Below are 14,229 nucleotides of genomic sequence, written 5' to 3'. Positions count from 1 at the left end.
AAATACTTCGACGTTGGGGCAAACCAGAGATAGATCTCATGGCGTCTCGACAGAACGCCAAGCTTCCTCGTTACGGGTCCAGATCCAGGGATCCGGGAGCGGTTCTGATAGATGCTTTGACAGCACCTTGGACCTTCGGGATGGCTTATGTGTTTCCACCCTTCCCGATGCTTCCTCGATTGATTGCCAGAATCAAACAGGAGAGAGCATCAGTGATTCTAATAGCGCCTGCATGGCCACGCAGGACTTGGTATGCAGATCTAGTGGACATGTCATCCTGTCCACCTTGGTCGCTACCTCTGAAACAGGACCTTCTGATCCAGGGTCCCTTCAAACATCAAAATCTAATTTCTCTGAAGCTGACTGCTTGGAAATTGAACGCTTGATTTGATCAAAACGTGGTTTTTCTGAGTCAGTTATTGATACCTTAATACAGGCTAGGAAGCCTGTTACCAGAAAGATTTACCATAAGATATGGCGCAAATACTTATATTGGTGCGAATCCAAGAGTTACTCATGGAGTAAGGTTAGGATTCCGAGGATATTGTCTTTTCTACAAGAAGGTTTAGAAAAGGGTTTATCCGCTAGTTCCTTAAAGGGACAGATTTCAGCTCTGTCCATTCTTTTACACAAACGTCTGTCAGAAGTTCCGGACGTTCAAGCTTTTTGTCAGGCTTTAGCTAGGATCAAGCCTGTGTTTAAAACTGTTGCTCCACCATGGAGTTTGAACTTAGTTCTTAATGTTTTACAGGGGGTTCCGTTTGAACCCCTTCATTCCATTGATATCAAGTTGTTATCTTGGAAAGTTCTGTTTTTAATGGCGATTTCCTCGGCTCGAAGAGTCTCTGAGTTATCTGCCTTACATTGTGATTCTCCTTATCTGATTTTTCATTCAGACAAGGTAGTTCTGCGTACTAAACCTGGGTTCCTACCTAAGGTGGTCACTAACAGGAATATCAATCAAGAGATTGTGGTTACATCTTTGTGTCCTAATCCTTCTTCGAAAAAGGAACGTCTGCTACACGATCTAGATGTAGTCCGTGCCCTGAAATTTTATCTACAGGCAACTAAGGATTTTCGACAAACGTCTTCCCTGTTTGTCGTTTATTCTGGTCAGAGGAGAGGTCAAAAAGCTTCGGCTACCTCTCTCTCCTTTTGGCTTCGTAGCATAATACGGTTAGCCTATGAGACTGCTGGACAGCAGCCTCCTGAAAGAATTACAGCACATTCTACTAGAGCTGTGGCTTCCACTTGGGCCTTTAAGAATGAGGCTTCTGTTGAACAGATTTGCAAGGCTGCAACTTGGTCTTCTCTTCATACTTTTTCCAAATTTTACAAATTTGACACTTTTGCTTCTTCGGAGGCTGTTTTTGGGAGAAAGGTTCTTCAGGCAGTGGTTCCTTCCGTATAAAGAGCCTGCCTGTCCCTCCCGTCATCCGTGTACTTTAGCTTTGGTATTGGTATCCCATAAGTAATGGATGATCCGTGGACTGGATACACTTAACAAGAGAAAACATAATTTATGCTTACCTGATAAATTTATTTCTCTTGTAGTGTATCCAGTCCACGGCCCGCCCTGTCACTTTAAGGCAGGTAATTTTTCCATTAAACTACAGTCACCACTGTACCCTATGGTTTTCCTTTCTCTGCATGTTTTCGGTCGAATGACTGGTAATGGCAGTTAGGGGAGGAGCTATATAGCAGCTCTGCTGGGTGAATCCTCTTGCACTTCCTGTTGGGGAGGAGTTAATATCCCATAAGTAATGGATGATCCGTGGACTGGATACACTACAAGAGAAATAAATTTATCAGGTAAGCATAAATTATGTTTTTACTCAAATCTGTTTGTGGTTCCCAAAAAAGAGGGAACCTTCAGACCAATTTTGGATCTAAAGATCTTAAACAAATTCCTCAAAGTTCCATCGTTCAAGATGGAAACTATTCGTACCATCCTACCACTGATCTAGGAGGGTCAATATATGACTACAGTGGATCTAAAGGATGCTTATCTTCACATTCCGATACACAAAGATCATCATCGGTTTCTCAGGTTTGCCTTTTAAGACAGGCATTACCAGTTGTAGCTCTTCCCTTGGGATTAGCTACAGCCCCAAGAATCTTTACAAAGGTTCTAGGGTCACTTATGGCGGTCCTAAGGCCGCGGGGCATAGCAGTAGCCCCTTATTTAGACGACATCCTGATACAGGCGTCAAACTTCCAAATTGCCAAGTCTCATACGGACGTAGTACTGGCATTTCTGTGGTCGCATGGGTGGAAAGTGAACAAGGAAAAGAGTTCTCTATCCCCACTCACAAGAGTTTCCTTTCTAGGGACTCTGATAGATTCTGTAGAAATGAAAATTCACCTGACGGAGTCCAGGTTATCAAAGCTTCTAAATTCCTGCCGGGTTCTTCATTCCATTCTGCGCCCTTCGGTGGTTCAGTGTATGGAAGTAATCGGCTTAATGGTAGCGGCAATGGACATAGTGCCGTTTGCACGCTTACATCTCAGACCGCTGCAACTATGCATGCTCAGTCAGTGGAGCGGGGATTACACAGATTTGTCCCCTCAACTGAATCTGGACCAAGAGACCAGGGATTCTCTTCTCTGGTGGCTATCTCGGGTCCATTTGTCCAAAGGTATGACCTTTCGCAGGCCAGATTGGACAATTGTTACGACAGATGCCAGCCTTCTAGGTTGGGGTGCAGTCTGGAACTCCCTGAAGGCTCAGGGATCGTGGACTCAGGAGGAGTCTCTCCTTCCATTAAATATTCTGGAACTAAGAGCGATATTCAAGGCTCTTCAGGCTTGGCCTCAGTTAGCAACTCTGAGGTACATCAGATTTCAGTCGGACAACATCACGACTGTAGCTTACATCAACCATCAAGGGGGAACGAGAAGTTCCCTAGAGATGTTAGAAGTTTAAAAAATAATTCGCTGGGCAGAGATTCACTCTTGCCACCTATCAGCTATCCATATCCCAGGTGTAGAGCACTGGGAGGCGGATTTTCTAAGTCGTCAGACTTTTCATCCGGGAGAGTGGGAACTCCATCCGGAGGCATTTGCACAACTGATTCATCATTGGGGCAAACCAGAACTGGATCTCATGGCGTCTCGCCAGAACGCCAAGCTTCCGTGTTACGGATCCAGGTCCAGGGATCCCAAGGCGACACTGATAGATGCTCTAGCAGCGCCCTGGTCTTTCAACCTGGCTTATGTGTTTCCACCGTTTCCTCTGCTCCCTCGACTGATTGCCAAGATCAAGCAGGAGAGAGCATCGGTGATTCTGATAGCACCTGCGTGGCCACGCAGGACCTGGTATGCAGATCTAGTGGACATGTCATCCTTTCCACCATGGTCTCTGCCTCTGAAACAGGACCTTCTACTTCAGGGTCCTTTCAACCATCCAAATCTAATTTCTCTGAGGCTGACTGCCTGGAGATTGAACGCTTGATTTTATCAAAGCGTGGCTTCTCCAAGTCAGTTATTGATACCTTAAGACAGGCACGAAAGCCTGTCACCAGGAAAATTTACCATAAGGTATGGCGTGGATATCTTTATTGGTGTGAATCCAAGGGTTACTCATGGAGTAAGGTCAGGATTGCTAGGATATTATCTTTTCTCCAAGAAGGTTTGGAAAAAGGATTGTCAGCTAGTTAAGCGTCTGGCAGATGTTCCAGACGTTCAGGCATTTTGTCAGGCTTTAGTTAGAATCAAGCCTGTGTTTAAACCTGTTGCTCCACCATGGAGCTTAAACTTGGTTCTTAAGGTTCTTCAAGGAGTTCCGTTTGAACCTCTTCATTCCATAGATATCAAGCTTTTATCTTGGAAAGTTCTTTTTTTGGTAGCTATTTCCTCGGCTCGTAGAGTCTCTGAGCTATCTGCCTTACAATGTGATTCTCCTTATCTGATTTTTCATACGGATAAGGTAGTCCTGCGTACCAAACCTGGGTTCTTACCTAAGGTGGTATCTAACAAGAATATCAATCAAGAGATTGTTGTTCCATCCTTGTGTTACACAATTTGGACGTGGTCCGTGCTTTATTAAAGTTTTACTTACAAGCTACTAAAGATTTTCGTCAAACATCTGCTTTGTTTGTTGTCTACTCTGGACAGAGGAGAGGTCAAAAGACTTCGGCAACCTCTTTTTCTTTTTGACTAAGAAGCTTAATCCGCTTAGCCTATGAGACTGCTGGACAGCAACCTCCTGAAAGGATTACAGCTCATTCCACTAGAGCTGTGGCTTCCACTTGGGCCTTTAAAAATGAGGCTTCTTTTGATCAGATTTGCAAGGCGACGACTTGGTCTTCGCTTCCTATTTTTTCAAAATTTTACAAATTTGATACTTTTGCTTCTTCGGAGGCTATATTTGGGAGAAAGGTTTTACGGGCAGTGGTTCCTTCCATTTAAGTTCCTGCCTTGTCCCTCCCTTCATCCGTGTACTTTAGCTTTGGTATTGGTATCCCACAAGTAATGGATGATCCGTGGACTGGATACACCTTACAAGAGAAAACACAATTTATGCTTACCTGATAAATTTATTTCTCTTGTGGTGTATCCAGTCCACGGCCCGCCCTGTCATTTTAAGGCAGGTAATTTTTAAATTTAAACTACAGTAACCACTGCACCCTATGGTTCCTCCTTTCTCGGCTTGTTTTCGGTCGAATGACTGGCTATGACAGTTAGGGGAGGAGCTATATTACAGCTCTGCTGTGGGTGTCCTCTTGCAACTTCCTGTTGGGAATGAGAATATCCCACAAGTAATGGATGATCCGTGGACTGGATACACCACAAGAGAAATAAATTTATCAGGTAAGCATAAATTGTGTTTTTGCTGTCTGTGGTGCAAAATTATTTGCATTCAGTCTGAACTAAAGGTGGCAACCTTATGTGGCATGCGAACATTTAGTTTCTACAGTAATAATTGTGTTGCAAAAAATAGTATAACAATATTATTTTTGTGGTATAGTGAACTAGCCCTTAGTTATAAGTGCCTATGTGCCTCATTTCTACATACTGATTAAATTACTATAAGTTTACTATCTATCTACAGTATCACAAAGTATGACACTTCAAATGTAGAACTGAGATCGTTTGTGGTATCATACTAACACTGAACCCCATGTAATACCTTTAGGGAGGGCAATGTTTTATAACTTCCTGCAAACATGTTTTAAAATGACCTGTTCTATACACAAAAACAATAATGGTATGTCCTTGCAGACAAAAGATATACAAAGACAACATTTCAATCAGATTTACTCAATTTCATAAAAAATATACAATGAGAAATGTAAAGCAGTACAGATTGTGACATCCTGTCAAATTTAGATTTAATACATGAACATTAGAGGGAATGTTTGCTGTAAACTCATAAAAAAAACATTCTACTAATTATTAACCATACAATTTAAACAAATAAACATTAATTTCAAGCTTCTGATAAGATGAAATCACACTGCTATTATCAACCCATGGTCCCATGGTGACCCACCCTCAAGTAGCAATAACATGGCTTGTACACAGATAAAATAGGATGAATGAATTATACACATTTTTTTTCATTAAAACAACATGTTTAAGTAAAGAATGTTTAGATGGACATTCAAATTTAGTGCAACACATTTTCTGTTGTATTCTAAAATGTTCCCTGCGTTCTTCCTGGAAAAAAAAACCCAAAACAAAAAAAAATACACACTTGCAGAATATGTCCCCCCCACCTCCACAGGTGCATAGTTACTATAAATTAAAAAGTAAAGCAATGCTGTAAACCTGAACTAAAACCATGCTATTTGCATATCAAAAACATCATTTATTTTATAAATGTCTTTAGACTTTTCCAGTGAAAAGAAAAAAGGTTTTCCCACCTAAGACTGTTAACCTATCCATGTATTTATGTGGGTATGTCTATGTGAACTACTTCAGAAACTTTTTTCCATTCAAGTATAGCAGGAATATATATGTAGCCCACTGTAGGCTACAATATGTCTACAGTATTACTGTGCGTGGTAGATACTTAGATTGTATCTTCACTATACTAGAAGAAGAAAACAGAGGTACGTAGATTAATCTTCATTTACCCAGTATTAACCCAGTCATCGCCAGAGAAGTCTGAGTTTATATACAGTATATATAAGGCTAATGTAATTATGTCTCTCTCTCTTTATATATGTTAATATATATATATATATATATATATATATATATATATATATATATATATATATGTGTGTGTGTGTGTGTATGTATATATTTATTATTTGTATGTATATATCTCTGCACTAGTCTGGGCTAGTTTTTCAGAAATGGGTACACATGCATATATACACTCTTCATCAAGTCCAAAAATGTAAAGTTTCTCAAACTATTTTGCATACCAAAAGTAGTATAAAACAATAAAGTTCCTTAAAGGGATATAAAACCCATTTTTTTTTTCATGATTCAGGTAGAGCAGGTAATTTGAAGCAACTTTCTAATTTATTCCTATTATCAATATTTTTTGTTTTCTTGGAATATTTATTTGAAAAAGCAGGAATGTAAGCTGAGGAGCCGGGCTATTTTTGTTAGCATCTGGGTAGTGCTTGCTGATTGGTGGTTAAATAATAGGAGTAAATTAGGAAGTTTCTTAAAATTGCATGCTCTATCTAAATCGTGAAAGAAAAAAAATGTGTTTCATATCCTGTTAAGCCATCTCAGATCTGTAATATAAAAATATCAGAATATTTAGAATTCTAAACAAAATTCAGCCCAAAATCACATAAATTGAGATTTTTAGAAATCACCAATCTAACTACTCCACTCTGCAATATTGAACAGTGTACTGATGATGAAGCGACAGATTCAAGGTGGAGGAACTAAACATTAAAATAACACAAAACTTACCTGAAAATGGCCAGGCTATGTTTAATAGAATGCCCATATATTCTGCCCATACTTATCTACATTTTAGGAATATTATATTCTTAGGACAGTGTAAACTTTGCTAGTTACATTTAATACACTGGACAAACTTGGTTTTGTAATCTATAATCCCTGATTTTAAACAGGATATCCACACAAATATCTTATTGTATTTACAACAACATAGTATGACTGTTGTGATTGGGTTCTCATAAGTATTTTGATCCGTAATGCCTATTCCCTGATTCATATATGCATTTGAGGGTCTTGTGCAGGCTTAGAACAAAAGCGGTGATGTCTACGAATCCCCTGATAGGTTCAGGCTGGCTTCCATCTTGTTTTCCAGCTGTTGTATCTTTTCCTCGGAGTTGCGATCAGGCAGCAGGACTTCCACTGTGTAGCTGATCTTCTTAGCATGGATGAAGCTGTATGTGTTATCAAAGCGAAGGACATCTAAAGAGAAAGGACACAGCTTTAGGTGACTAAAGAGTGACTAAAGAGTGACGCACACTGAGGCCTAGATTAAAAAAAATGTAGAGACCAGTTTGTTTGAGGTAAAACATATCCCTCAATATCAAATTATTCATTCAAATGAATCTGACCAGTTTTTATACGAGAAGTGCTTCTTACTGAAACTAACAAACTTCCAAGGAGATTAAAGTGTAACATGGTAGTGCAAAAATGACATGCTGCAATTTTTTTAAAAAAAGTTTACTTTTTTGACTACTAAGGGGACGATTTATCGGTCTGTCCGTCATGATCGGCTCAGTGGATCATGTCCTACAGACATAGATGAATGCCGACAGCATACACTGAAAGGAGTGTGCAAGTAGAAAGACTTACTAGATCTCCTTCGGCCGTCTTTAAATGGCCGCCTCACCCCTCCTTTCCCTACGTCATCCTTATCTTTCACTGACTGAATTTTATCTATCCGGCTCATTCCTGTGATTCGCGCATGCGCCATTTTCGTCAAGGGTGCTTTTTCCTGAAGAAACAACAAAACAAAAAAGGCTCAGTAGCATAGAGGTTCCTATATGTGGAGGACCAGTGTGCTCTGGGACCGCTGGGCTGTGGGACTGATGAAGGGAACGCACACTGGTCCGCCGCACTGGTCCGTTTTTGTTCCTTCAGGAAAAAGCCCCCTTGACGAAAACAGCGCATTGTGCATGTGCGAATCGAGAGACCGAGCAGGATAACTGAAATTCAGTCAGTGGAAGATGAGGATGACATAGGGAAAGGAGGGGTGAGTTGGCCGTTTCAAAACGGCCGAAGGAGATCTAGAAAGTCTTTTTACTTGCACACTGTATTTACCTTATTATTGGGCTACAGTTTGCAGTACTATTTGTTTAATACATTATCTAAAGAGGTTAGAATATTTTTGGGGTTTACTTGCCCTTTAAAGCTGGAAATATTAACCAAAATAAACAGCTCTGGTGAAGTCATTATGAACATTGTGAAGAAAATTGCTTTTGTTTATAGACTAAACACACTGATGCCATTTTACATGTACTTTATGAACAATGTTCTAGATTCATCAAGACTATATTCTTATTTATTTATAGCACTTCTCTATTGGTAGGTCTTGAAATTCAACTAATTAAGTATATTAATTGGCTACTTACTTGTAATTTTAAAAAAATATTTAGGGCCAATAGAGATGCCAAATATAAAAATCAACCTTTATTAAATGTCAAATATACAAAACTGGCATCAGACCAGTGGTCACATCAGAGGAATAGCTGACGTTTCGGTCATAATCATAGCTTTGAGTATTGTGTATATTTTAATGGTATTTCATAAAAGTTTTAATTTTTGGCAGCGCTATTAGTTCTATATTTTTCCTCATGTGCATTTGACCAAGCTCTATTCCCACTACCTACTTTGAAGACACGGGAGGATGTGCCATAAGTGTTAGACACCCGAAAGGGACAGTCAACCATAGAATTGTTATTGTTTTAAAAGATAGATAATCCCTTTATTACCCATTCCCCAGTTTTGCATAACCAACACAATTATATTAATGTACTTTTTACCTTTGTGATTACCTTGTATCTAGGAACCTTCTTCCAGCCCCCTGATCACATGACTGTGACTGTTTATTATCTATTGTCTTAAATTTAGCATTGTATTGTGTTAGATCTTAAATAACTTTCTGTGCCTGAACACAGTGTTATCTATATAGCCCATGTGTACTTTCTGTCTCTTTGTGTTGAAAAGAGATTTAAATAGCATGTGATAAGAGGCAGCCCTCAAAGGCTTAGAAATTAGCATATGAGCCTACCTATGTTTAGTTTAAACTAAGAATACCAAGAGAAAAAAGCAAATTTGATGATAAAAGTAAATTGGAAAGTTGATTAAAATTAAAAGTCCTATCTGAATAATGAAAGTTTAATTTATACTTGACTGTCCCTTTAAGGTAGGATACAACTACACGCTCCTCAGCACTAAGGCTTTGTCTATCAGTTATGTTTATGCATAGTTAATAATTTAAACCTCCTCAGTGTTGAAAGCCTAATACAACACCATCTATTTAAATGGTATATTTGTGAGTGCATTCAAAGCAGAACCCTATTTCTTTGTGACTGTTTTATAATAATCGCCAAAGTCACAACTTGTTGATCATACCAACAGAGTATAAACGCTAATGTCACCTGATATATTATGTACATATAACTGTGAGACAGATGCAGATACATCAGAAGTTTACTGAAATAATCTGTGTACATTATAAAACTTCTTCAGCCTCATAACTAATGGAAAATTCAGTTTCCACTGCTGCTCTTGACTATTACTCTGCATCTTGTTGCCTGGAACAAGATGTCTAAAACCATTGTTTACAGTAAGGATGGGTGATTTATAGCTCTGCTTTAGACACATAAGGGCTGACTATGTTCCTGATGTGCTGCAATTTGAGCTATAAAAAAAAAAAGCAAGTTGGCAGTTTGAGCTGTCGGCAGTATTTTATTTAAATCATCTTCTAAAACGCCCATACTAATGAGTAGAGGACACTTTATAAGTTGATTAAGTTTTACTTACCACTGGGAAAAAAAAAGAAAGAAAAACATTTTAGGCCAGATTTGTTAGAAGTAAGCTTTTTATGCACGTCGGGTAGCAATAATATTACAAGTTGAAAGTAAACTGCTTTTGCATGAGTGCTTAACTGATGTGTGCAAAAAGCCGAACTTAGAATATCATGTGCGCATTCAGGTATTCCCCCATAGAAGTTAATGAAGAAAAAAAAGTGGAAAAGACAACTAACACAGTACTCGCACGAAAACCCGATCGAATATTCTAAAGTGCACTAACCCGACATGAATATTTCAAATTCCAATGTTCTTTACATAGCAGAATATGTTTTATTTAAATGATTTTTAAGAGTGTTATTATGATTGTAACTGTACTTTGTAATATATTTTTGATGTGTTTTGTAACCAGAGATCTAAGGACGTGCTATCCCGATGCGCGTTAACTTAATTTGCGCTCAAGCGATCACATTTACTTTCAACTTGTAATACAAGTGAAAACGTAACGTGTGCAAACACCCACGATAAACCCCTTTTCGCTCATGTGTAACTGTTAGGCTTCATTTGTAATCTGGCCCTTCATGTGACACAATACTCACTGCTTTTCAAACTTAACGGGACATTGGAATAAGACAAAATTTAACTTTCATGATTCAGATAAAAGCATTAAATTTTAAACAACTTTCCACTTTACTTCTATTATCCAATTTGTCTTGATCTCTTGATATCCTTTGTTGAAAAGCATACATAGTTAGGCTTAGGAGCAGCAATACACTGCTGGGAGCTAGCTGCTGATTGGTGGCTGTACATATATGCCTTTTGTCATTGGCTCACCCAATGTATTCAGCTAACTCCTAGTAGTGCTTTTTGTGCACCTTCAATAAAGGATACCAAGAGAATGAAGCAAATTTGATAATGAAAGTAAATTGGAAAATTGTTTAAAATTGTATGTTCTATCTGAATCATGAAAGAAAAATGGGTTTCATGTCCCTTTAAGATTAGCCCATATGGATTTATTTTTTATCTTTTCAAGACCCAGATCATGAGATTTTATGCTTTGGATTTTGAAACAAATTTGAGAAAAAAACATTCTACATGGGTTGTCTTGTCCTTGTAGTTATCTAAATGATTGTTCTTCATTTTTTAATGCTATACGAAGCTGACTTGCAACATTGTCTTTTATTCAATAGCATAGCTGTTTCAGAATGGTTAAAGGGACACTAAAGTCAAAATGAAACTTTCATGATTCAGATAAAGTATGCAGTTTTAAGAAACGTTCCAATTTACTATATCAAATTGTGCACAGTCTTTTTATATGCAGTTTCTAAGGCACCAGCTCCTACTGAGCATGTGCAAGAGTTCACAGTGTATACGTGTATGAGTCTTTGATTGGTTGATGGCTGTCACATGACCAATTAAAGGAAATTTTGACATTTATTGAAAATCTGTGAAGTACTATTGCATTGCTTTTGTATTATACACAAGGGATGCACTTTCTTTTTTTGCACATTTTAAGATGCTATATTGTTCAGCTTTCAACACACATTGGCAAGTAACAGCCTAGGATTTTAGGATAACCCCATGCATTAATGAAATCAGATGAATTACTGATTAACCCTAAGCTGATGCAGATCCTTATATCCTGACACGTTGCCATGTCTGTGCCAATGACTGCAGCTGAGAGGAAATATTAAACCCATAGTGTGCACTTACAGGTGCCAGGGTCAGCGCAGGTCAGCGTCCCATCCTCAGGCACCATGTGGGCATTGTATCTCTGATTAGGGAGCACCTCAATCATATCCCCTGCCTTCTGCCTCTCTCCAGGCTTTGTCTTACGAAAAACCCCAAAACCAATATCTGCTCCATCTGACTGGAACTGCCACCTACAAGGAAGAAACAATATATTACATTTAATATGTGCGACAGAGCTCCTGGCAGATTATAGGTCAGATGAAAGTGTACAGAGATAATGACAGAATCTTTTTTAATTGCCTTTTTAACAACTAGAAATATTTCTTTTTCTGCCTTCTAACATTTTGAGGGTACAAAACAAGAAAAGTAAATGTGATTTGCATTAAGTGTTGTGTGTTTTTCCCTGTAATTGCATTAATAATAGGAATTAATATAGCCTAAAAGAGTATTATTTTTTTGTCCTAAACTAACATCTCTCTTTAGTAAAACCATCCTCTAAAACATGTCTTAGTCAATACAGTTTGTTATCTCCAGTTTGAAAAAGTGCCAAGAACATAGGAACTTGAGAATTTGTATTATTAGTAATTATGACTGAAGAAGACTCTTAGTGAAAGAAGATCTAGCCGGTCATTATGGTTTCCTCACTTTACTGCAACCAGAGATACAGTTTTCCATATATATATATATATGAAAAGCAATCATAAACTGAGTTTTCTGAAGAACCTGTATAAAAAGTAAGAGTCCATTTAGGAATTAGTGCCATGCCTGTTGTTCATATTGCCACACAGCACAGAGGCAATATTATCTAACCCGAGATATAAGGCAGCTATCACTAGTGCATCACATTCTGCTGCTTACCTGAGCACGCAGCCTGGGAAGAGGATTTCATATTCCATCTGTTGGCTAGAGCCCCTATTGATGTTCACACTCAGCTCATAATTCTGTTGAACCTGGTCACGGATGTAGTATGTCTTAGGAACGTCCCCGCCATAGTTTATCTGTAGAGAAGATGATTCCAGAACACAAAGGTGAGATAACATATAGAATGTAGGATCACATAAAGGAAGCCTTGCTTGGAGTTTTAGAAATCTAAAAGTCATAATGCATGTGCTTTGTAGAAAACAGTACGAGTTAATTATGTATGTGTCAATTTGCTGATATCATGGCTTCAGTTGACACATACATAATTAATTATTACTGCTTTTTAAGCTGTAAGGGAAGATGACAAATACGTCATGAGAGTTCATCCATCCTTTTTTTACCTTGGATTTGCACTTGGGATCACCGTCGGGGTCAGTGAGAGTTCCACCATAGTACTTGGGCAACTGGTCTGCTGGAATGTATTTCTGAAGTACCTCTTGCCAGTTGTCTACAAACAACAACTAGTTATTCTTTCATCAATATCCAACACAAACCTAACATTGCCAAAGTCGCATCAATTTTGCTTCTGCAGATTGTATATACCACACATGCCAATGGGAAGAGTAATTTGTAAAATAAATGGTTTCCAGGACTAATGATGTCATCTTAATAGAATCACACACTGGCCAAAAACAGTACAAATAAACTATCAGTCCTCTCCCACCATTTTTCATCCCTCTATAGCATGAGCTCCCGACTTACCTCCAATCACCATAATTTTCTTGCGGGTATCCTCACTCAAGAAGTGTTTGATTAGATTGTAAGCAACAGGGAAAAGCTTGGGAGCTGAGAAAGTAAACAAGGGACATTCATTAATTAAAGCAAAGAGAACAGCAAAGGAACAAACCATACATGGTGATTTTTTTTAATATAAAAGTTTTTTTACTGAGCTTTTAAATCAAAAAGAATACAAAAACAGTTATGTTATATGTCAAATGTGAAATAAAAACTAAAAACAATGATCATTAGAGTGGAAAAATCTTGTTTTACAAATATGAGAAAAAAATGATATCAATTATATTGCAATTTGTGCATTTTCAAGCAAGAAATGCAATGTTTCAAAGAGAAGGAGCGAGTTATCCAATTATTGTGATCTTATTACAAATAATCTACCAAACATTTTAAATTATATTTAATAATTATAATAGGAAGACAGGTCAAGGTTTGAAGCTAGATCATAGGGCATTATCCTAAATATAGAAAAAAAAAATCTGTGTATTTTCTTTAAAAAATAAAAACTGAGGACTTGCTCATGTAATGATTGTGGTATCTTCAAAATGCATATTAATAAAAAAATATGCTGAGGGTGTGTTTACAGGTGGCACCATGCTTGACAGCAATATTGATAGCAGTGTATAGGAGGCTGCTATTTTGCTAAATCAGTCTCCCCAGGAGTAATACGGTCTTAAAATCTGAAAAGATTGAGTGTGCTAGCCTAGGGGAACAGATCAATATAAACATCAGTCTTACTTATGGCAATAATTTCTTTCAACAACCATGAAAGAATGCACACTGGGTGAGGTGTTGCTAATAGGGTGGTACATGAGATCAAGGAAGGCATCTTACAGGAGGCTTACACCAATACTGATGCCTCAACCTCAAAGATATTACTTCTCGCAGATGAACTGTATCAAAGCCCTGGGTCACAGCAGGAACATGGGCCGTGGTTTAGTAACTGTGTTAATGATGTCAC

General features: G+C 38.1%; 1 protein-coding gene and 1 long non-coding RNA gene across 2 annotated transcripts in view; one reads left to right on the top strand and one right to left on the bottom strand.

Moving 5' to 3' along the window:
• LOC128649125 (uncharacterized) overlaps nucleotides 1–14,229 on the top strand; it is a 63,120-nt gene that overhangs the window by 41,132 nt on the left and 7,759 nt on the right. The gene's annotated exons all lie outside the window — the stretch shown is intronic.
• SEC14L2 (SEC14 like lipid binding 2) overlaps nucleotides 5,243–14,229 on the bottom strand; it is a 126,125-nt gene continuing 117,138 nt past the window's right edge. Inside the window, exons 8-12 of the mRNA XM_053702207.1 lie at nucleotides 13,239–13,322; nucleotides 12,878–12,984; nucleotides 12,474–12,613; nucleotides 11,637–11,806; nucleotides 5,243–7,353 (exon numbers count right to left, since the gene is read on the bottom strand). Of these exons, the coding sequence (XP_053558182.1) occupies nucleotides 7,199–7,353; nucleotides 11,637–11,806; nucleotides 12,474–12,613; nucleotides 12,878–12,984; nucleotides 13,239–13,322 (656 nt within the window). The 3' untranslated portion in view covers nucleotides 5,243–7,198. The remainder of the gene's footprint in view (nucleotides 7,354–11,636; nucleotides 11,807–12,473; nucleotides 12,614–12,877; nucleotides 12,985–13,238; nucleotides 13,323–14,229) is intronic.

This window comes from Bombina bombina, chromosome 2, assembly GCF_027579735.1.
Source record: "Bombina bombina isolate aBomBom1 chromosome 2, aBomBom1.pri, whole genome shotgun sequence".
Taxonomy (NCBI): Eukaryota; Metazoa; Chordata; class Amphibia; order Anura; family Bombinatoridae; genus Bombina; species Bombina bombina.
The sequence above is the reverse complement of the archived record's forward strand: the minus strand, read 5'-3'. Positions and strand labels throughout refer to the sequence as shown.